Source organism: Manis pentadactyla, chromosome 4, assembly GCF_030020395.1.
Source record: "Manis pentadactyla isolate mManPen7 chromosome 4, mManPen7.hap1, whole genome shotgun sequence".
Taxonomy (NCBI): domain Eukaryota; kingdom Metazoa; phylum Chordata; class Mammalia; order Pholidota; family Manidae; genus Manis; species Manis pentadactyla.
The window spans coordinates 3853413-3878213 of NC_080022.1; the positions used below are offsets into that span (position 1 = coordinate 3853413).

Genomic DNA, 24801 nt, shown 5'->3' on the forward strand with positions numbered 1-24801 from the left:
TGCGTGAGGATTAGGAACATTTGTTTCTCTTTCCTCTCTTCAAAAACCAGACAGCTCTGGGGGCTGGAACTCCAGATGACAATCTCTCCTGGAGACAGTCACTTTGAGAACTGTTACGGAGATGCCCTGTGGATCACCCCAAGAATAAGATGTGGACAATATCAAGATGACTCAGAACCCCAGGCCCTGGAACACCAAACAAACTGGCACCAGAACAGATCAGTGGTTAAGGGCAGGCTCAGTGGTCAGAGGCAGGTGCTCAGTGGCCAGGGGCAGGCACTCAGTGGTCGGGTGCAGGTGCTCAGTGGTCAGGGGCAGATGCTCAGTGATTAAGGGCAGGAGCTCAGTAGTCAAGCTAATAAGTTTTTCTGACTCCCTACTGACCGTATGATGCCCACAACAGGGCCACTGCCCCAAGAGAGGTCACTGTCCAACAAGGAGGATGAGCTGTCTAGGAAACCACGTGAGGCCAGGCACAGCTGCTGGGAACTCTTACCCACATTGGCCAAGGTCAGATGCAACCGGCCCTTCACCACCGTGTACACGCCGATGGGCTTGACACTGCCAAACGGGGTCACGTCTCCACTCAGCACCATTGTGTCCTGCTCATACTCAGTCGCCACGACCTCGAGCTCATATGAGACCTGCACGGCTGGCCGCCCCTGGCGGAGGAGATGCTGCACAGGAGAGAGCGCTGATCAGAGGGCGGCCAAAGCAGGGCCCTCCCTCTTCTGGGAACCTGAGTCCTGCCATTGGGTCTTTTCTACCAATTCTTTAATAACGTACAACCTGACCACCCGCTGAGCAAACACCAGGGATGTACAGATGGGCCTGGCAGCCCCCACTCCTGAAGGCCCCTCCACGGGGAGGACAGGACAGAGCAACAGAAAGAGGCACAGACACAGAGCAAACCCCTTCTCAGGGTCACCGAGGGCTCCCAGGAGGAGTGAGCCAGAACTTTCAGCATGAAGATGCTCCTGCAAGCAGGAAGCCTGGGGAGCACACTAGGGCCAGGGTGCAGAGTGCAGAGCGCAGAGCTCCCACCCCTCAGGACCAGAAGCAGTGGGCTTCATAGGGTGGGAAGATGGTCCAGAGGTCAGCGGAGGCCCATGCGGCGGCTGCAGCCAGAGCTCAAGGATCCACACAGGCCCAGGATGCCAGGGCCGGGTGAGGGCAGATCTGGGCAGCACCAGGGCCCTCCCAAGCATGGATTCCTCTGCTGACCGAGTTTCAGCCCTCACTCCTCTGCCTGGGACCAGGGGCTAGTGAGGCCTGCACTGGTGGGGCGACCATGGCCACCTCCAGGCCCAGCTGGGACCCCCACCCATGAGGTCTTGGGAAGCCAACCGGCACTTCTCATGCATAAGCAGGCATGTGGGGCCAGACCAGGGTTCGGGCTCTGGAATTCCTGCACTTCCTCAGCAGCACAAGTGCCACCTCTAGGAGTGGAGGTGCCTAGCTCTGCCCCCTCCCTCGTGGGTCTGGGGGCTTCCAGATGCTTCAACTCAGCAGTGCTTGTCCATAGTATCTACTCAACACAGACACGCTCACAGTCTGGGAGCCTTGGGGCAAGGCTGTGAGGGCCTGGCAATGCAGCAGGGAGGGCGTCTTGCTGGGCTCCCTGGCCCGCGTGCCCACCAGCTGTGCGCCCAAGTCATGTCTGCACACCTCTGACTTAGAAACACTGCCTCTAAGTTCTCCTTTGGGGAGAGCGAAATGTAGAAAGCACAGGCTTTCAAGTCAGAACCGGGCTGAAAGCCAGGCTCTGCTACTGTCAGAATTTGGAATATGTTCCCTGCACATTGCCTAACGGTGATTCCAGTGGCATTTTTTTTTTCTCCCTCAGTTTCCCAGCCAGACGTGAGGACAACAGCAGAGCGGCCTCAGTGCTGGGCTGAGGGCCCTTCGATGAGGTAGAGGAGGATTCGGGTGGATCCAGAGGATAGCAAGTGTCACTATTACCCCGGCAATGCGGGCATTGTCTGCGCTCAGGAGAGGAGCTAAAGCTGAGGACAAAACAGGACTCCAAGACGGCACTGCTACATTTCTATGGGAACCGGCTGCAGCGCCCGGCCCCGGGGACAGGGCAGCAGCGACACCGCATCTCAGGAAACATCAGGGGCTGCATGGCACCTGACCCCTTGCAATCCCTCTCAGGGCCTGGACTACAGTGGCAGCTTTTCCTATCTACATTTTCCATCTTTTCTGTATACATTTTACAGTTCATGATTTTTAAATGTAAAATTTAATTTTAATTTATCCAAGTCTGCATCAATAAACTAATAATAGTATTTGTTCGAGGGGTTCTTCCTGGAGGAAAAGGTGGAATGACTCCATCTCCAAGTGACAGCACACAGGGACCTGAGGACTCTACTGGGGAGAAAGTGGGGGCCACTAGGTCCCAAAGTCCACAGGGGGCTCCTCTCTGCCCCTCCAGGGCCCCAGGCACTGCCTCGGGCATCCCTCCTCACCCTCCATCCACCTGCCACATCCCTCCCCCGTGTGCCCACCCACCGCATCCCTCCCCCGTCTGTCCACCTGCCACATCCCTCCCCCGTCTGTCCACCTGCCACATCCCTCCCCCGTCTGTCCACCTGCCACATCCCTCCCTCTCTCCATTTGCTCATTCTCAGCCATACAGTGGCCACTAGGGACAGGATCTGCTAGGAATGGGGCAGTGGCGATCCCATTCCCACCCTCCTGGACATCAGTGGCCAGTGTGAGAGGCAGACAAGCACCTGACCCCTGCAGGGACTAAGGGACCAGGAGGAGGGAGGAGAACGTGCTGAGTCCTCAGAGCGTGTGGAGGCCGCCCAGTGCTCCGCGTGCAGTGCCCGCCAATTCCTCCCACTCCCCTGGGGATGTGACCTCAGGGATGCACAGAGTCCTGGGGCATGGGGGTCGCAGAAATGGCGCAGTGGGGTCAGCCTTCAGAGGGAGGGCGTGGGGAGCAGGCAACGCCCCAGAGAGGAGGCACGTGGTGTCAGGGAAGCCTGTGCAGCCGGGACACCATGGCTTGTCATGGGGAAGGGGCACTGATGGGCAAGAGCCATAGGTCTCGGGGACCACGCTGGCTGCTGCAGGGGCAAGGCTGGAAAACAGCCCCACGGGATTAAAGGAACATGCAGAGCCTAAGAGAAACTCAGGGACTGCCTCACAGAGCCAGCTCCTCCCCCGCCCCCACCACTTGCTGGAAGGAGCAGGCTCCGGACATCAGGCTGCAGGCTGCTGCGTAACCCCGTGGTGACCCTCCCATTCGTGCAACAGCAAAGGCATGGGGAGAACCCAGGGAAGAATAGTGACCAAACACCTGCATTTAGGCTTCAGTTAATGAGCAGAATGGGCTGCACAGTTAGATTCCAATTCTAATTAGAATTAGAAAAGCACAATTCAATTAACTATACCAGGCATCAGGTGGCATTTCCACACACCACCCAGTCACACACCCCTTCCCTCCAGGCTGAAGGCATCCTGTGTGGGCCAGACCCGTGGTATCGAGCAGACCTGGGGCTGCCCCCGGAGAACTGACATCAGTGTAAGCAAAGGTGACATTACCTAGAAGGCCAGTTTGTAGGAGGAACTGGTAGCTGATTAAAGATAACCTAGCATTAGCGTTATATAATTTAGATTTTGTAAAAATCTTTTCCTTTGGGGGAAAGAACTCAGAGGTGTTTTTAAATTTTGAACATAGAAGTCGGACCTCAGTCCAGCACTGGACAATGAACCCCCAGCAGACAGACCTGCTCAGGGGGCCACGCCAGCTGACCGATTGGCCTACAGAAAAACTACCTTCATCGGGACGGCTGCAGACCCGATGAGAAGCAGCGAGTCCCCATCCCACACGTCGATCTGTAGGGTCTGCGCTGCCAGGTAGCGGGCGAACCAGCGCTGCTCTCCGGGCTTCAGGAATCCAGGATCCACCAGGTACTTCAGTTGAAAGCCAGCAGAACCTGTTCGAAGAGGCCCCAAATGAGTCCAAAAGTAATTGGAGTCATTTATCATCTTTACACTTTGAAGAGACCTCTGGTCGAAAATTATTACTAATTTCTGCTTCCATCATAGCTACAGTTTAATAAACACATTCATCAAAACATCATAAAATATCCAAATTAACAAAATGAAATGTCATGTTCAGAAGACCACATTTCTAACCAATACATACTATAAAATCCTCCCAAAATAAGATTTATGGTTTTCACTAGGTCCTTGGGAAACAGCCTATGCTGGCCAGGGACAGACACCCTGCTGGGGCTGCCCAGGAAAGTCGCTACTGTGCACACACAGGATTTCAGAAGGAGCATAGTCTGCATAGTCACACACGCACACGTGCGGAGCTCACACCAAGACTGAGCTCAGCAACACTGCTCAGGAGGTCCGTCCCCCTGCACTGGGATGCCACGGCACCAGCCTGTGGGGAGCATCGGCCTTACCGACGGGCCACTCCTGGCTATCAGACTTCCTACTACGACACAGGAACCAGAGGGCAGCCCCTGCCTTCAAATTCCCAAGGTGGCATCATCATTAATTCTAGACTGACAAAAATGCCACTGGAATCACCATTAGTCAATGTGCAGGGAACATATTCCAAACATGTGTCCCCTTTCTATCAATACTGTGACATGCTTAGGAAGCCCCCCTGAGCAGAACACTAACTCTGGGCAGGGAGGGGCTGACGTTTCCTCAGGCGGGGCTCAGACCTGCACCCACCGCCAGCCACCTGGCTCCGAGGCTGCCCACACGGCAATGTCCGCAGCGCTCGCAAGACCAGGGCAGTGTTTTCAGGGGAAGCAGTGGCTTGGGTGAGGACGGAACACAACAGGGGGTGCTGGGGGGCGCCAGGGAGGGCCCCGCTGGGCCCACGGGGAGTGGAGCACCAGCAGCTCAGGCCTGGCTTTGGCCACAGGAGGAGAGCTCCCGGGACGTCTCACAGGGCGGAGGGGCAGTGAGGAGTCAGGACAAAGGCCAAGGGAGGGGCTGGCGATGCCACTGCAGGGGCAGGCCCGGCCCAGGTGTCACATTTCCCGGCGACCCGACCAAGTCACGGGGCCAGTGGAGGCCAGCCCGGCCCCACCCTCGCACCTGGGCCAGCTCTGAAAACCGGCATCCGGTCAGTCCCATGACACCTCCCTAGCAAGGCTGGCTCCCCCGGGGCTCGGTGGGGGCTGGGACAAAGGCCTGTAGGCCGAGGCCCAGTGGCACACTGACCCACCGCTCCACACGCAGGGCCCAGCCGGGCGGCAGGGGAAGGAGCAGCTCAGACACAGGTCTCCTGGCTGGTCATGCCTCTGGCTCCAAGATGCAGACGGGATCTGGGCTTTGTGGGCCAAATGCTCAACTGACGCCTACAGACACCTTCCCAGAGCTCTCCCAGCACCCTGCATCCAGCGTCTCCCAGGCTCACAGACCCACCAGCGCTGGGCTCCCCACCCACAGTCCTACTGGCCCCCTGAATGCAGCGTGTCCCCGCCAGCTCCTCCTGGGGTCCCCTAACTGCTTCCCTGCAAGCATCTCCCAACGCCCTGGCTGGGCTGGCTCCTCCCACCGCTCATCACTGCATTCCCATCGGCTGCCAGGTCCTCTCAATACAACCATTAATACAACTACACTCAGTGAATAATTACTGCCCCCAACTGCACGCCAGGCCCTGCACAGGGCAACATGGGAGAACAGGGCAGACAGGGTTCCCGTCCTGATGGAGCTCGTGGTCTCAGGGGCACACACGCAGCACAGAGCAGACAGCACGCTACATGCTCTGGGGAAGGCACATGCGGTGCGGGGCCATCCTGGTCTGGGTGCAGCTGCAGTCTCTTGTGCTGGAGCCTTGATTCTTCCTCACAGCAGGTTCAACTTCCTCCTTTCCTGTCTGGCTCAGCAATGGCTCCTCGCCTGAGCTCTGAGCACCCCACAGCCCACCCCATGGTGCTGCCAAAGCACCCAGGAAGGGACACCTGCCCCCATCTCCACCCCACTCCAAAGTCTGCAATGGTGCTGGCCACCAACTCAACCAAGACAGACTCCCGGGGGCAGTGGCACCTCTCCTGGGGTCTGCTTAGGCTCCCAAGCTTACCTCTTGCGCCCTTCACAAATACCATTCCCTGGCAATCTGCGATTCTGACTGCCTGAGTCCAGCGCTACTCCCGCTTTCAAGTCTAGTGAGTGTTTCTCCTCTGCCTGGAGTCGTGGCCTGTCCCTCTTTTCAATCTGTAGCTCTCCCTCAAGACTCACAAAAACCCCTCCTTCTCTGTGAAGACATCCACAATTCCCATAATTCCCATCTCAGAGGATGGATACTTTATAATACTATAATCTACAACTCATGAACATATAGCAGCTATGAATATTTACATACCAAATAAAGCAGAACTCTAGGGATGCAAAAAGAAACAAACGAAAACACAGTCATAGTAGAGAACAACTAACCACTTTCCTTTCAAGGTAGGTCAAATGGACAATAAGTAAGTAAGGGTATAGAAGACCAGGCCAGGTAATCTGGAAGGCAGAACATATGCCACATGTAACACTGTACCCCAATAACAGAGAATATATCTTTTCAAGTGTGTCTGGAACATTAATGAAAATTGACTGTATATTAGGTCACCAGGAAACCCTAATTAAGTTATATAAAGTAGAAATAATACAAAAAAATTTCCTGATCACAATGCAACAAACTAGAAATTGTAGACAATTTTTAAATTTACAACTTACTCTTAAATAATTCTATGTCAAAGGAAAATAAATATAACCAAAACATATTTCCTAGAAAATAATAATGAAAATACTCTCATCAGAATAACCAAAACATAAAGCAGTAATCAAAGGAAAATTCATAGCCTAGAATATTTTATGTCCATAAAAGCAAAAAAATTAAATGAATTAAGTAACTCAAAACAAATTAGTAAAATAACAAAGAAGATTTAAAAAAAGAAAAGAAAAAGAAGAAAATTCCACAGAGATCATATGTGACCCAGAAAGTCTAAAATATTTACTAGCTGGCCCGGAACAGAAATCAGCTTGCCAACCTCTGGCCTAATGTAACAAAATAAAAAATCCATAAATAAACTTGAGTAATAAAACATGTTTGGTATATGATAAGGGTGGCTCTCAAGCTACTGGAGAAGATGGACATTTTAGTAAATGGCACTGGGTCAACTGGATGGACATTTGAAAAAAAAGATAAAATTGGATCCATACCTCCCATCACATAGTGGGATAAACTACAAACAGCACAGAAATCTAATGTAAAAAATGAAACCTACAAGCGTCTTTATGAGCTGGAAGAGGAGAAAGCCTTTGTGTCTGTGACCCAAGAACTCAAAGCAATAAATTAGGAAAGACTGACCCACTAGACCACATAAAAATAAAACTTTCACATATCAAAGCCCACCATAAGCAAAGTGAAAAAACAAGTGACAAAACGGGAGAGCATATTTGTGATTTATATCACAGGCAACAGTTAATCTCCCTAATATCTAGAGTTCCCCAAACAGAGGACAAAATAGACAAAAAATCTGATAGGAAAATGGAAAACGTTTATGAATATAAGTTTGCAGATAAAGACAAATATAAAAGATGCCCAACTTCACTCATTGTAAGAGAAATACACATAAAAACTTCACTACAATCCATCTCTCGTCGATCAAACTGTAAAAATCCCAAAGTTTAACAACCTATTTTGTGGGCCAGCCCCGTACTTTGCCAATGGAGCGCAGAAAGGTCACAGGCCAACACTGGGGACGTCAGCACCGTCTACCAACACCAGCAAAGACTTTGACCCTATAATCCTACTTCCGGCAATCTGCCCTAAAAACACACAGAGACCACCAGAAACATGAGGTTCCTAGTTGCTGCAGTATCAGAAATATCAAAACCCTGGAAACACCCCAAACATCCATCAGTAGGAGACTGCCTGAATAAATCACAGGACACGTGCCCAGTGTAGCTGTGAAAATAACACAGGTGATTTCCACATGGAATACACTCAGGCTGTGATGCTAACTGAGAAAAGCAAGGTAAAAGACAGGGTATTTAGTATGCTACTACTGAATAAGAAAAAAAGGAGAAATAAAAATATTCATATTTGCTTATTTTTTTAAACGCTAGAAGCAGAAGCCAGAGACTGAAATCCCAGTTGCCTCCCAGAGGCTCACCTGGATGGGGAAGAAGGTCAAAGGGAGCCGTGTGTGCAAATTTGACTATTTTGAGTAGTTTTCTATTTTGAGCCATGTAAATATTCTAAAATCTTAAATCAGAAAGGAAGAAAACAAACATAAAATTGAAAAAAATGAAAACAAGTCAATCTGACTAAACATCAAATTTGGTAGCATAACTCCATAGAGAAAGGAATGATTTCAAGAGCTTGTGGGTCACATAAACTAACTAATTAGCCCAAGACAAGAACACAAAGGAATCTGAACTTCCATCAGTGTGTTACTATTAACATTAGTAGTGCAGAAAACATATTATAAAGGATGTAGGGAAAAGTAAGTAAGTAAATATATTATTAGGAACCACAATTTTCAGTGGATTCAGTGAAAAGATGGTGGAGTAGGGTAGCAAAGCAAGAACCTCCTCCCACATACACACCGAGGAAGCAACTACAGCAGATACAACTAACCCTGGAAATGACCTGAGGACCGCAGAGCAGACCAGGAGAAGAGAGGACCACTGAGAAGGCTGAAGGAGCAGAGCCACAGTCGCTCAGGACCCAAGCCCTTCCCCCATCCCAGCCCACAAACAGGAGGGCAAGGAGTGAAGCAGGGAGGGGATGAGGACCCAGGAACTCTGCACAGCTGACCCTGGAGATCTGCTCTGTGAACACAAACGCACACTGCCCTGGGCTCTGGGGATTAACGGGGCTGGACAGCAGGGAGAGCTGGGGCACTCTGGGGGGCTGAGACCCCATCAGTTGTGCAGGACAGGCACACTCTGTCGGTCCTGCTGAGAACCAACACTGAGGCGGCAGTGTGAACGATGTACCGGCAGTGGGAAGTGTGACAGATGGGTGGAGGTTGGAGGCAGCTCTCTCTGAGGAGAAGGGACGGGGGAACAATACCTTCCCAGCCCTCCCTCGGCCCAGCTGGTTGAGCATTTGCAGGAACCAGCTCCAAAATGCTCCATCTCCCTCCCTGGCAGCTCAGCCAAACAGAAGAACTTCCCTGCACACCCATCTTGCCCAGCCCACTCGGCCCAGACGCCTGTGGGAGCCGGCTCTATGCTCTACTCCTGCCCCACTGGCTCAACCCCAGCGCCCCACGGTGTGCCCACCAGGGGCCACCACTGCTGACCAGCAGGCAGAAAATGGCTCTGCCCACAAAGATCCCAGTAAAAGTGCCTCACATTACACAGAGGGCACAGAGGGGCAAGCTGGGGAATCAGCCATTGCTGGTAGAAAGGCAGACAGGTGAGCCCCAGCCACAACCCACCAAAAACAGCCACAGCTCAGCCACAAAAGAGAACCAGGCACTGGTGAGCACAGGGTCTGAGCTTCTGGGTACCACAGAATGCCCACTTCATAAAGCCATTACTTTCAAGACCACGATAACAGATCCGTCTAATACAAAGGAAGAAACACAGAGAAAATGAGGAGGAAGAGGAATACGTTCCAAATAAAAGAACAAAATAAAACACTGGCAAAAGGACTAAATGAAACAGAGATTAGCAATCTTCCTAATAAAGAATTCAAAGTAACAGCCATAAAGATGCTCAATGAAGTGGGGAAAATAATTGATGATCTCAGTGAGAACTTCAACAAAGAGAGAGAAATATGAAAAAAAGCCTCTCAGAGCTGAAGAATACAGTAACTGAAATGAAAAATACAGTGAAGGGAATGAATAGCAGACTGCTGGAAGCAGAGAAAAGAATCAGTGTGATGGAAGATAAAGAACAGCAGAGTAACCAAGCTGAGGAAAAGAGAAAATACAATTTCTAAAAATGAGGAGATGCTAAGAGCTGTGTGACAACTCCAAACGAAACAAGATTCACATATTTGGGGCCCCAGAAGGAGGAGAGCATGAAGGAGTAGAAAGTCTCTGAAGAAATAATAGCTGAAAACTTCCCCAATGTGGGGAAGGAAATAGACATCCAGGTCCTGGGAGTACAAAGAGCCCCTAACAAGAGGAACCCCAGGAAGACAACACAAGACATACAGTGATTGAAACAGAAATGATTAAAGATAAAGAAAGAATCTTAAAACAGCAAAAGAGAGGTAGTTACCTGTCAGGAAAACTCCATAAGGCTATCAGCAGATTTCTCAACAGAAACTTCCCAGGAGAAGGGAGTGCATGCAACATTTAATGTACTGAAAGGGAAGAGCCCACAACCAAGAATTCTCTACCCAGCAAGGCTATCACTCAGAACTGCAGGAGAGATTAGAAATTTCCAAGATAAGCAAAGGTCAAAAGAATTCACCACCACTAAACCAGCCTTACAGGATATGTTCGAGAGACTTCTGTAGATGGAAATGTTCTAAAGTCTAAATATTTTTCATCAGTGAAAGTAAACCTACAGTAAAGGTAGTAGACTAATTACTTACCAAGCAATAGTGAATTTAAAAAAACAAAGGTAGTAAACTCAACTACACACAAAATTAGTTACGGGATACACAAAAAATGTAGATGATGACATCTTACACATAGAGTGCAGAGGAGGAAGAAGAAAAAAAAAAGTAGTACTTTTAGAATGTGTTTGAAATAGAGTGACCGTCATCTTAATCTAGACTGTTTTATATTTAGGAAACTATCTATGAACCTTATGGTAATCACAAACCTCAATCCTATCATAAACACACAAAAAAATTTTTTTAAAGAAATCCAAGCAGAACTCTAAAGAAAACCACCAAATAATAAGAGAAGGGTATATATAAGAGAGGAAGAAAGGAATCAAGAGAAATTACAAACACAACCAGAAAACAACCAATCAAAATGGCAGTAAGTAAATACCTATCAATAATCACCTTAAATGTAACTGGACTAAACACCCCAATCAAAAGACACAGGGTGGCAGAACGGATAAAGAAACAAACCTATCTTTATGCTGCCTACAGGAGACTCATCTCAGACCAAAAGACATACACACACTGAAAGTGAAGGGAGGAAAAAAGATATTTTATGCAAGTAACAGGGAGGAAAAAGCAGGAGTAGTGGTACTTCTATCAGACAAAATAGATTTCAAAACAAAGAAAGTAACAAGGGACAAAGAAGAATATTACATGATGATAAAGGGGTCAGTCCAACAAGAGGATACGACCATTGTAAATACCTATGTACCCAACTTAAGAGCACCTAAATATATAAAGCAAATACTAACAGAACTAAAGGGAGAAACAGACAGCAACAAAATCATATTACAGGACGTTAACACCCACTTACATCAATGGATAGATCATCCATACAGAAACTAAATACGGGAACAGAGGCATTAGACCAGATATATACAGAACATTCCACCCAAAAGTAGCTGGATACTCATTTTTCTCAAGTGCACACAGACCATTCTCCAGGACAGATCACATAGTAGGACACAAAAAGAGCCACAATGAATTTTAAAAGATTGAAATTATATCAAGCATCTTTTCAGATCACAATGGTTTGAACTAGAAATTAATTACATGAAGGAAAAAAACCCCACAAACATATGGAGGCTAAACAATATGCCTCTAAATAGTCAGTGGACGAATGAACAAATCAAAGAGGAAATCAAACCACACATGGAAACAAATGAAAACAGAATCACAATGGTCCAAAATATGTGGCATGCCACAAAAGTGGTTCTAAGAGGGAAGTACATAGCAATATAGGCCTACCTCAAGAAACAAGAACAATCCCAAATAAACAGTCTAACCTCACAACCAAGGAAACTAGAAAAAGAACAAACAAAGCCTAAAGCTAGAAGAGTAGGGACATACTAAAGGTCAGAGCAGAAACAAATAAAATAGAGAATACAACAATAGAAAAAAATCAGTGAAACCAAGAGCTGGTTCTTTGAGAAAATAAAGAAAATAGATAAACCCCTAGCCAGACTTACCAAGAAAAAGAAAGAGTACACAAATAAAATCAGAAACAATAAAAGAGAAGTTACAACTGGCACCATGAAAATTCAAAGAATTATTAGAGAATTCTATGAAAAATTATATGCCAATAAACTGGACAACCTAGAAGAAATGGACAAATTCCTAGAAATGTACAATCTTCCAAGAGTGACCCAGGAAGAAACAGAAAATCTGAACAGACAAATGACCAGTAATCCAAAAACCCCCAACAAAAGTCCAGGACCAGATGGCTTCACAGCTGAATTCTACCAAACATTTAAAGGCCTAATACCCATCCTTCTTAAAGTATTCCCAAAAGTAAAAGAGGAGGGAATACTTCCAAACGCATTCTATGAGGCCAGCATTTCTCTAATACCAAAACCAGGCAAAGACACCACAAAAAAATAAAATTAAGATCAACATCCGTGATGAACACAAATGCAGAAATCCTCAAGGTAGCAAACCGAATTCAAAAATACAGCAAAAAAGATCATCCATCACGACCAGGTGGTATTTACTCCAGGGATGCAAGGATGGTACAGTATTCGTAAATCAACCAGTGGGACACACCACATTAACAAAAGGAAGGATAAAAACTATATAATCATCTCAATACATGCTGAAAATGCATGTGACAAAATTTAAAATCCATGCATGATAAAATCAAAGCACCCCAGATGATGATGTCCAAAAAGCACTCCGTATGTGGGGCCCAGGCTACAGGGACAAAGGGTGGGACCAGGCCTGAGGAACAGAGGGCGCCCAGGAGCCTGGGTGCCGGGCCACTCCTGAGAGCCAGGCTGTGCCGAAAGGCTGATCAGAGGGCATCCAGACTCACTGGTCAGCCTGAAGGGCTACCACTGGCCAAACGTGGGTGAATAAGAGCTTCCAAATACAGTAATAATGAACATAACACAACTAATCAATGAAAATCTAAGAGACCAGAGTGATACTTAAAAGACAAAACAAAAAACCAGACATAAGACCCCCGTTGCCACTACTGGAGTAAGTATTACACCTTCTTACCCTGAAAATGGAAATTAAAGGGAAGGTATTAAACATTTGTTCTGTTTTTTTGGAGGACATGTTAGTTTACCCCTGGCTGATAAAGGAACGTTTTTTTATGAAGAATGTCAGCTATTCAAGGGAAACCAAATGACAGAATTATAAAAATCACCTTTTAAATAACTGATTTGGGCAAAGCTTAGCCAAGGATGTTAAGAGAGGAGGTGAAAGGTTTTTGCCAGAGAATGACCCTAAGACCTCTGCACTGAGTGCTGAGGGGGACGCCCTCCCTTCCCTGGAGATGCATGGGGTGGGTGCCTCAAACCACTGACCAGATCAGCTCCCTCGCAGCAAGACCCCCGACCCCGCCTCCTATGGGAAGCATGTACAGTACCCAGCACTGGTTAGGAGGCATTCATGCCAAAGTCCAGAACCAGATGGAGCTGTGAGCCCCAGGCCCTGGCATGTGAGCCCAAACAGAGCACAGCAAGGCCAAGAATCATGTAAGGAAATGATCCCGTGCACACAGAACGTGCGTCTACAAGATAACGCACGTGGCCTTGTCAAAAAGTCACTGTTGCTGGAAAAAGTGCAGGGACTGTTCCACAGGGAAAGAGACTGGGGAGACAATTACTGAAACAAGGCACGGACCTGAGCTGGGTGTCAGGGCAGAAGCAGCTCCAGGGGACACCAGGGAAAATGGGGAAATATGGAAATAGGACCAGGAAATTCTCACCAAGTGGGATAGGATTGCTGAGGGTACACAGAAGGGTGTTCTTGTTTTGAAGTAATGCAGACTGCTGTACTTAGAAGTAGTGTTACCAAGCCTGCAACTTAATTTCAAATGACTCAGAGGAAAAAAGATGAACAACTAAAGCAAGTATTTCAAAATGCAGTGGCCCAACGTCTCTAGGTGGGGACACAGGACTGGGACTGGTGGAGAAGGCCTGGAAGGACCAGAGCCACGAGGGAGCCAGGCAGGCAGGGCTGGACGGTGCGGACAGACGCCCGTGGTCCCCCGGGAGGCGCTCAGCACAGGGGCGCCCTAGGCTGGCCCCGACTGCAGGGGCCGCAGCTCTCACACACAGGAAGGCCCCACTGATGAAACATCATGAAGGACGTGGCAGAAAACAAAAACCTAGGCCAGAAAGCAAAGGATAGAGAAAGTGAGAAGTCCCATGTGTGTGGTGGGAGGATGGGCAAGGTGAGCCAATACCCCACAAACTCACAGAACCTTCCTGAAAGGGACCCTACTGGCAGCTTGGAATCCAAGTGAGTGAGGTGCCACCAGGTCCACAGGCCACGGGTTTCAGAAGCTTCCATGCCGGGTACTGCAGTTTTCTCTGCTGGACCAAACCTACCATGGTGGGTGTATGAACTGGTGGGGAAACTGCTTGGCGAATTTACGGAAGCTTCCAGCACAATTCCACTGCCAGGCCACACCCGGCACAAACACCGCACACACACGGCAAGAGAGCAAAGGGCCAAGAGCTGGAAGCATCTGACGCCTACGAACCAGAGCAGATAAATACCGTGGGACTCAGACGGTGAACTTCTACACAGCCGAGATAAAGGACCAACTGCTGCTATACAGCACCGGGCTGACTCCCAGACAGAACGCCGAGCAGAAGTTAGAGTCAAAAGGGTGCATTCAATATATCTTACATCCTAAAAAGCCAGCCAACTGCCTATAGTGACAGCACTGAACAGAGCAGCCACCCTGGGGAAGTTAACAAGGGGGCCGTGGGGGGCCCTGTGCCAGCTTCTCCAGCCCTACCTGCAGTGGGTGGTAGCCACACAGATGTGTCCACTTTGTAAAAATTACATCTTCTGTGAAAAATGACTCAAAATGGATCACAGCCCTAAATGCAGAATGCAGCTCTGTAACACCCCTACAGAGAGTGACGTGGGACAATGTCTAGGTGGCCTTGGGTTTGGTGATGACTTTTAGACACAACACCAAAGGCACAACCCATGAAAGGAAGAACTGAAAAGCTGGATGTCATGAAAATTAGAAATTTTCTCACCAAAGATGTAATACCAAAGACACAGGCAGCAAATAAACAAACTTATGAGAAGAGACTGCACATCATACGTCATCAGGGAAATGCAAACAGAAGCAACAGTGAGACACCCTCACCTACAGGATGGCTGAAATCCAGGACACTGCCAATGCCAGATGCTGGCGAGGACGTGGGGCAGCCGGGACGCTCCCTCACTGCTGGTGGGGAGGCAGCACGGTACGGCCACTGAGGAGGACAGGCAGAAGGTCTCTTACAAAACTAACCATACTCCTACTGCACGATCCAGCAGTCATGCGTCTAGATATTTACTCAAATGAGTGGAAGATTTTTGTCCACACAAAATTCTGAACAAGAAGTTTATAAGAGCTTTATTCATAATTGCCAAAAAGTAGAAATAACAAAGATATCCTTCAGTAGGTGAATGGATAAATGAACTGTGGTTCATCGGGACAATGGAGCATTACTCTAAAAGAAATGAACTACCGCAACACAGAAAGACGGAGGAAACTTAAATGCACGTTGCTAAGTGAAAGGAGCCAGTCTGAAAAAGCCATACACTATATAATTTCAAGTGTACAACGTCCTAGAACAGGCAAAGCTATGGGGACAGTAAAAAGATCACTGGGGACAAGCGTTCAGGGGGGAAGAAGGGATGAACAGGTGGGGGGCAGGGAGTTTTTAGGGTAGTGAAATTTTTCTGTACAACACCGTGCCCCTGGATGCATGATGTTTACACTTGTCAACATCCACAGGATGCGCACCACCAAGAATAAGCCTTGCTGTGCACCAGGAGCTTCAGTTACTCACAATGCATCAGCACAGGCTCACCCACTGTAACCACTGCCCACACCCTGGCAGGCTGTTAGTAGCACCGTGGGGGCAGGGGCACCATCAGCTCAATTTCTCTATAAGCCTAAAGCCGCTCTTAAAAAACTATTAATTTTTAAAAACTCATGAAACCAAACACATGGTTATATGTATAGTTCAACAAAAGACAAGGTGTCTTGAGTGAGGCTTACGAGAGGCTCAGTGCTGAACTGAGGCACCTCTGAGGCCCTGAGGACCCCAAGCTTGATCTGTGGGCTGGGACACCTCTGGCTGAGACTCAGCCGTGTAAGGAATTGGAAAGAACATTGTTTGGGCTTCAACTTAAGAATTTTGGACTCTGAACTTTAATTCATAATGACAAGAAAATCCGGTTTTGGAGTTTCACTTCTTAGACCTCAACTTGCAAGGAAATTTAATTTGGGGACTGATTTCTCTCTGAGAAATTCACAATGTAAAGGGCTTATATTCAAATCAGGAGCCTCTCTAAGTGGTTGTCTTTTTAATTAAATTATCACAACTCAATCACTTAACCTCATTGCAGACTCTCTGATGGCTGCACTGGCTGAAGTGACCAGATAAAATTTCCAATGGGAAAGAGAGTGGGGAATGCATTTCCAGAAGTGGGTACAGAGGAGCCTTGAAAGCATTTCAGAGCCTCTGGGGACACAAGCTAGACTGTCCACCAATGGTCCAGCAGGGCTAGCAAAGGAAAGAGGTTTGGTTGAGGACAAATGGTCCCTGGAAGGTTGGGAAACTGCCCCAGTGGTGCCTGGTCACACCTCGGCTGCCCCAGACTCGGTGGTTAAGCCCCAGGAGGTGAGAGCAAACCCTGGGAATGCCACAGGACACCCGCCTGGCCACGCGTTCCCAGAGGAGGGGCCTCCAGGCAGCCTCTGCCCAGCACGCACGCCTCCCCGCGGCAAGGCCAGCTCAGCAGCTGGGAGTCTGAGAGGAGGCACGGGGCCCAAGCGGCCCACCCAACCCCTCTCTCCTTTCAAACCTGCCTGCAGCAGAGGGGATGCTAGGGTCCCCAGGCAAGGAGACCAGCTCTGCGCCAGCGTCTGGGGCGGGCAGCCTCTGTCCAGCCCCACCTCTGCCTGTAGCACAGACGGCCGGCTCAGGGACCAGCACCAGCGAGCGGTCTGGCTCCGGACAAATGGCACTCCTGCCAGGGCGCAGACTCTCCTGCTGATTCTGGCCCTGGGCAGGGGCAAGGGGCATGGCCTGCTGCACCCGTGACCCTCACACCCCATAGTCTGGCTGACCCTTTCTACTGTTCCTTTATTTTCTAAGCAATTATAAGCATTTTTTAATTTCCTTCTACTTCTATTGGATTTGTGTTTTTTTCTCCCCAAACTTCTTATTGAATAATCAGATCACCATTTTAAAAGATACTTTCTTTTTGCCCAATCTAAGCATTAAAAGCTGTAAATTTCCCTGTAGTTGGTTACTTACATCTCATTAGTTTTGATATGTAATATTATTGCCATTCAGTTTTAAATAGTCATTTCTATTTTGATTTCTTTGTTGAGCTGTGGAATAATTAAAAGTATGTTTTAAAGTCCAAAAAACCCAGCAGTTTGGAGCTTTTAAGGGGAGGAAGTCATTGATTTCTGACCTGCTGGTGTTATGGTCAGAGAATGCCATAAAATTAGAATTGCTATACATTCTCTTCTTACTTGGTGGCCTAACATATGCACATATATATGTCAGCGATCAGTGTTTGTAAATTTCAAAGTCTGCTTGAAAGTATCGCATATGCTCTAACCCAGTGTGCAGGTCTTTAGGACCCCCTCCTGAAGCTGCGCGGTGTTTTGCAGCACCCTACGTCCTTTCTACCGGATCCGCGGGGCGCCAAAGCCCCCTGCGGCCTCAGGCTCACCACTTTCTCCCCTGTGTTTTGAGGCTATGTCGGCTGGGAGCTAAGAGTCAGAACTGTGCATTTTCCTAGGGAATTATTCTCTTGATTATTGTTTAACGGGCGTCTTTGCCCCGGGCACTGCATTTGCCTTCTGTCTCTTTAGTCTGATGCTAAGGCTGTCAAACTACTGCCATTTTGTTGTGACTTTAACGCATTGTTTGCCACCTGTTACTTTCCACTGAGGCAGCCGTGGTTAGGATCCCAACCCTGCGCCTTATGAGCCGTGTGACTGGCCGAAGATGGAGCTGCCCGTCAAAAGTAGCAACATATTTGGTAGGTGTCTGTCCACTGTGGTTTAAACCCATTAGTTTATGACACCAAATAAAAACCACCATTGGGCCCACCATCAAAGATGCACAAGAACTATCTCATTAGTTTGAAAATCAGTAAATGAAAGGAAAGAACCAAGCAATATTCTGCCTTTCCTACAGGAAGCACCTCAAGGCAACCTCATGTCTGACGAGGGGACACTTGTTCACGGAAGCACTCCAGCTGACAAATGTACGAGGTGTCCTTGTGCAGAATGTCACCTGTCCACCCGCCAGTGAGTTGAGCGGTGTGCAAGCAAGTGTCCTAACGGCTGCTGACGGGACACGGAAAGCAGCAGCCGGCCAGGGCGCTGCGAGCCAGTGTAGGGACTTCACCCCAAAAAAAGGCATGCAACTGATCGTGCCTCTGGCTCCAACTGCAGATTACTGGGGGAAGCAGGGGAAAAGGATGACCTTAACTGTCACCCATGGTGTGAAAACCAGAGTGCAGAGCATGGTAGCTCATGGGACAAGCAACATGGCCACTTCAGCGAGTGAATTAAAATGAAAAACCAGAAACCGGAGACAGTGGTGGCAAGTGCAGACAGAAAGAGACTCGGGAGGCACAGCAGTCCGGTGCAGAGACCTTCCTTGGAGCTGGATGCAAACTATTAAAAATTCTTAAGCAGTTATTAAGAAAATGTTAACATGAGCTGGACATTTGACATTAAGGAATTACTAATACTTATTAGGTGGGATAATATTGAGTCTATGTTTTTCAAAGACTACTCATTTTTTAGGTATATGTAAGGAAATATGTAAAGATGAAATTATACAATGTCTGGGATTTGCTTCAAAATAAGTCTGGCTTGTGGAGGGGCCGGGGTGGGACGCAGCTGACAGCCGTCGGAGCCGCGCGGCAGGGGCGCTGATGCGGTAAACTGTTCCCTCAGATCCCGCTCCTGAAAGCAGGTTTTGCAGCATTACAGTTGGCATTTTTCGTTGTACAGTATTTTTTACTAATAAAATTGACAAACAGAGCTTTGTGCTGGATTTCTCGCGTTTGCAGACGCACAGTGCTTACCGCCATCACAGGAGCCATCCTTGTCAATCGGCACGAGGAGACGCAACAGGGCGCCCGAGCCGGCCTTCCCCGCCGCGTCCAGCTCCACCAGCTGCAGCCGCGGCGTGACCGTGGGCGGGAAGCGGTAGAACTGGAAGGTGAAGTACACGGTGTGCGGCCACGGCGCTGCCCAGCTGTCCTGGGGCACTCTGAAGACAACGCCAGCTCCGAGTTACTAGGTGTCGGTAGCAGAGAACCCGGGCTTTGCATGGGGGACAGCCTGGGCGCCACAGGTGAGGGGCCGCCTTGGTCACCCACACCAACAGTTCTACTGTGATCTTGGGGAGCCCGCCAGGGTTCCCCATCACCCCATTTCAGCCCTGCCTGGAGAACCCTGCTCTCAGAGCTGGCCAGTTAAGGACCACAGAAAAATCAGGCCAAGTAGGTTGCAGGGCCTGTAGAACAGCTGTGGGTGAGTCCCAGCCAAACTAAAATAAACACAGACAACAGCACTCTTCAGTCTAACAAGACCTGAACATAGAGAGTTCTGCCAAGTCAGAACCACACAGCATTTCTTCAATGCAAGAATTGAGAAAGCCAGATACAGAGTGACACAGAATATTCAAGAATTTACCTGCTAAAGGCAAGAAACTGCAGCACAATTTCATTGCTTTGTAGACGATCTGACTCTTCCTTTTGAGGGTTGAATTTCACAAGATCTGCAGGATTTACAGCCTCGGCTGGTTGCTTATTGGCATCCAGAATCTCAGGAAAGCCAGAGGACTGCAGGAGCACCATTGAGGCTCGTGAGGGCTTCCTTCCAGAGCTGCAACAGGAAGACGGCCTCAGCCTGCCTCCAGGAAAGGGGCAAATGGTCCCAATGGCGTAGCACCTGCCGGGGGCCCTCCCAGGCCCACCCTCACCTCCTGGTCTGGGTTCCCGCGATGATCGGGGCATGCATAGGTGTGAATGGCAGCTCCTGCAACTGCTCGGCCACACACGTTCCCGGGACCAAGGGCGTGTGGCTCAGGTCAACTTCCAGGTGAGACAGCCTGCCCTCCACAGGGAACACCTGCAGAGCAAAACACAGCCCCAGGTGAGGACAAGAAGGACCCCAACCTGCAACAGCCATGGATGTGTGGTGTGGGGGCTCACCTATGAGCTGTGGCCCATCTCCCGGGTTGCTAGCTTTAGCAAAATTAAATACAAGAGGCTCAGTTGTATTTTAACGAATCACTACATTTCAATGAATGATTTTAGTGTTAAGTATGGCCCATGCATATTTGGGACTTACTTACACTAAAAAGTTATCATTTCTCTAAAATTCAAATTTACCTGGGCATCCTGCATTTTATGAATTGAAATGTAACAAGGAAGGTATTACCAATTTTATAAACTGGTCAATTTTATGAACGGATATCTGATGCCTGAGAAGGCCAATTACCATTACAAACTCGTTTATAGAACAGAAAGGTGAAACTTCCTTCAACACTGAAGACAGACTGAAGTATGCAGGCCTGCCGGCGTGTGCCGATGACTCTCTCGTCTCCACATCACCTGAATACTCACCTGTATCCCACCGCCCACATCCCTCCAAAGCAGAGGACAGAAACCTACATGAAGAGCTGGGTTGGGAACCCAGAATGCTCTCTTCCGAGCTTGCTTCCCAAGCTCAAAAGGAACCCCACGTAATCAGAGGGGCTCCAGCAGTGTCTCTGGCACCGATGTTAAGAGAGATGCAGTCTCTTCGTAAACACAGGAGCCCCAGGTATATTTTAGAATAAGGCATCTCAGGGTACCATGAGTGCTTTCAAATAAGCAATTTAATGGAGCTCTTTTTCCTCAACAGACTTGTAGGACAAAACTGAAGAGGAGACTGCAGGTGAACCAGCCAGCTCTCGAGACCAGGCTCCATGTGAATTTCCCAAGGCCTCTAAGAACTCGGGCCACTTTTAGCCCATTAGCCCCACAGGATCCCAGATGGTGGGCCTCACTAGTTCTTCAGCCTTGAACAGCAAGTGTCCTGGAGAGCTGGAGGCTGGGATCAGCCTCTATTCATAGCTCTGGAGAAACCTTCCCCCTCCTTTCGTGAACAGAGATCTACGCGTGTTTCACCTTGTCTTCTCACGGGGAGCAATAGCCTCAATCAAGCACTGTCCCCAGAAGGGCCCCAGACCAAATGCTCCTTGACAAACAGGACAGGCTGGTGGCAAATCCCCGAGCAAGGTCCACCCCCACTGCAGTCCCCGCGCCCCGTCGCAGAGAGCCCACGAAGCCAGGGGCGCCCAGCCGAGACCAGCACAGCTCACAAAGTGCAAGGCTTACACAGGAGGAGGTGGGGTGGGGTACTCACCGCCTGGGCCGGGGCGGGCTCAGAGCCGAGGGGCTGCTGGGAGGGGCGCCTGGAGTGGCGTTGAGCTGGGGACCGAGGGGAGGCCGCCAGCTGGGAAAGTGACAGCTGAAGGGAAGAAAGCTCGGGTTAGACGTGCATGCTCTCTACGACCTCACGCAGCCCCCACCCTCACGGCACAGACCCACGGTGGGACGCAGGGCCGGTGCGGCCCCAGGAGGCAGGGAGGCCCACAGCTCCTGGATGGCGGCTGCTTGGAACCCAAATGGTTTCTAATTCCCTTTAGTTACTGAGATCTGTGATCGCTTCCAGTTTGCACTACTGAATAAAAATACTATTAACAAGGAAACACAAGTGAAGAAGAGGAAAGGGCCAGGGAAGCCAGGCTCTGTCCCCATCGTGGGCTGCAGGGAGGGCTGGTCCCTGAGCCCCTCTGGGCTTGCGTCCGTCCCTGGGCTGAACAACCCGCCGCCCAACCCCACATCCAGCCAGCGCGGGCTCTGGGGAGAGACAGCTGGGTGAGGGCTCACACCACGCGGCCATGCGCAAGTCTCCAAACCTTTTTTTACCTCCGTCTCCTCACACATAACCTGGGATAATAACCGTACCTCAGTGGCAGGACTACTGTGAGACCTGAGTAGGAGTTCATGGAAGGGGCGTGGCACAGTCCCTGCCACACGCAAGCCTTCTATAAATGCCACAAGTACAAGGAAATGAACGCGGGTGTGGAGGGTGGCGTGCCCATGCTCTACAGAAGGCACTTGCCCTCAGCCCTGGGACTGATGCATGCATGATAAACAGCACATTTGCTGTCAACAGTGACACGGCCCAGGGGAGGTACTGAGGGAAGGACTCAACACACAAAGGTGACAGAGGAACAGCTGAGGGGTCCTGGCAGCGTCTTTAAGGGGCAAAGAAGATCTTTAAGGGCCGTTCAGCTTCCCTCAAAACCACAAACTGCCATGTGCTTTTCCTGCCTGTGGAAGAGGGACGTGCAGTTTGGTGGTCCCTGAACACTCAGGGGTAACTTGGAAACTGCTGGAGGGAAAATGCCAGAATGGGCCAGCAGGGAAGCCTGCGAGGCTGTCCCCAAACATGTGTCTTCAGGCAAATACAACATTCATCACTTCTGATCCAGTTTCCAAGATGCATGATACATATTAAAGCCACTTTCTGGGGACAGGCATTGATGCTGAATTATTCAGCTTTTCTAGAAAGTCAGTTTCCAGGGTGATGCTGGCAAGTCCTCAGGAATCAAGCCAACTCTGACCTCATTCAAAACCAGGCAACCGGAGCCAGCTCAGAGCCGCAGGCAAGTGCCACGACCGGCTCAGGACTCCAGAGGAGCAGCCGCACTGGCCGGCCAACCACCAGGCAAGCCAGAGCATCCCTTCCACCTGGAAACCCTTGCACGTGGAGGGTCTGCTGTCTGACCACTGCCAACAAGCCTGCTCTCTGCTGGCTGGGGCCCTGCAGCACAGCTGCTTGGCCGACTGCTCTCCTGGTGCTTGGGGGCTGCAGCCTCCCTGCCCTGGGCATTAGTGACTCCAGGCGCCCCAACCTGGCAGAGGTGGTGGGGAGAGGAGCGGTGAACGCACCTCAGCATCTCAGGAAGAAAAGGCAGTTTGGTCCAGATTCTCAGTTAGTGATGTAACTGCCAGAGAGACCACATCCTTTTTTAAAAGTGTTAAAATGTGCCTCCGATGGCAAACTGCAAATCATTAGGAACCATTGGAAGCACCAGTGACAGAAAGTCGGTGCTGCAAATTAGGGCAAATTAGGAACTCACTGAGGAGAGAGGCCCAGCCACCCCACAGCCGGCACCCCACCTCCACACCCCAGGACAGCAAGCAGGGCTCGAACTGTTTTCAAAGATGCAGAGAGAACTTTCCTGCCCCAGGAGCCCTTAAATAATTGATTTTGGAATTCTGAAACAGGCCTCTGGGGCCTGGACTTACCCCTGGTCCCACAGGCGAGTCCTGGAGGACGGCATGCCCCTGGGGGGATGACGCTGGTGGGCCTAGGAGGAAGCACACGGGGACACGATGGGACCGTCAGCCTCAGGGAGCCCAGGAAGGCCAGGGCCCAGCTCAGACAGAGCCTGACGGTTTCTCCCAGGCTGAAGCCGGTGCTGCTGGGAGCCAGAAAGCAACGGTGCCCGCCAAACGCTCAGCAGTATGTGGAAGACCTGGGCATGCAGGACCACCCCGGGGGCAGCTTCCGAGAGGGACCTGGGTCCAGCCCTGTCTCCGGGCTTCCTCCCCACGGAGCAGGCCCCCTTCTTTTCCTTCCTGATGGTGCTAAGTGTGGGCCTGTGAAATCTGAACACCTTTGGACACTGAAAGCCCCCCCGGTGCCTGCCTGTTGCCTTTCCCACTTCTCATCTGCTCCCATGCCCCTGCCTTCAAGGAGGGGGGGTCTGCCGTCCGCCTGGGCCGGTGCTTCCCCGCCGGCTGCTTGCTCATCTTGCTCATCGGCGAGAAGAAACTTCTCAGCAGACACAGCGCTCCCGCACTCAACCCTCCGGCCTTCCTGTCCCCCAGCCCCGCAGGTGCCTGTGCTATGGGCTGTCCCAAGCCCTGCTTACTGTGGGGCTCAGAACCAGGAGGAGCCCAGGCCACCCTGTCACGTGGTCCCCTCGGAGAGCGGCCACACAACCATGTGGTGTCAAGGCCGGTTCCCACAGGGTCCAAGGTGCCCGTCCACCTGAGCACAGGCCCCGATGGGCAACCTGGGTGGGGACTGGCTGATGTTTGTCCACGTGGCTTTTCCTTGCACCTGGCCACATGCAAAGCTCAAGGCTGGGCAGCCCCAGGCTCTCCAGCACAGGCTCCCTGGGGGTCCCCTGAGTCTCTGGACCCTCCCAGACTCAACACATGTACTGAGCATCTGGCATCTATGGCCCACATTCACAGGTGCTGTGTGGCATCTGCTTCACCTGCCACCACCACCGCCAGCCAACACTGGGGGCTCCCTGGCCTGACCCAAGCTTCGCTGGGCAGGGGCCCTCCACCCGCCTGAGGCCTGGGCGACCCGTCCAGCCTCCCTGAGGACCAGGCCCGGCCCCACCTGCCACAGTCCCCTTCACAGCAACCCGACTGCCCACACCCCCCTGTAGGATTCCAGGACAGCCTGGGCCCCTGAGAAGTCGAGGTCGCCCCCAGGTGGCCTCACCCTGCCCCCTGTCACCCTCGTGTGGCCCTCAGCTCTAGATCCCCTGCAGCCTCTGCTGGTTGGTCCCCACACAGCCACGTCTGCCCCTAGAACAGGCAGAGGTCAGAGAGCAAGAGTGGAGGCAGTGAGCCGCAGCCCCAGAGGCCCCCGGGGAGCCACCCAG

General features: G+C 50.4%; 1 protein-coding gene across 3 annotated transcripts in view; it reads right to left on the reverse strand.

Annotated features, from left to right (window-relative positions):
- The window catches only part of NPHP4 (nephrocystin 4), a 129170-nt gene that overhangs the window by 21456 nt on the left and 82913 nt on the right, over positions 1-24801 (reverse strand). For all 3 annotated transcript variants that reach the window (XM_036925417.2, XM_057499651.1, XM_057499652.1), the window contains exons 13-19: positions 23423-23484; positions 21468-21572; positions 20038-20186; positions 19749-19940; positions 19136-19323; positions 3790-3950; positions 497-677 (exon numbers count right to left, since the gene is read on the reverse strand). In XM_036925417.2, coding sequence (XP_036781312.2) covers positions 497-677; positions 3790-3950; positions 19136-19323; positions 19749-19940; positions 20038-20186; positions 21468-21572; positions 23423-23484 — 1038 coding nt within the window. The remainder of the gene's footprint in view (positions 1-496; positions 678-3789; positions 3951-19135; positions 19324-19748; positions 19941-20037; positions 20187-21467; positions 21573-23422; positions 23485-24801) is intronic.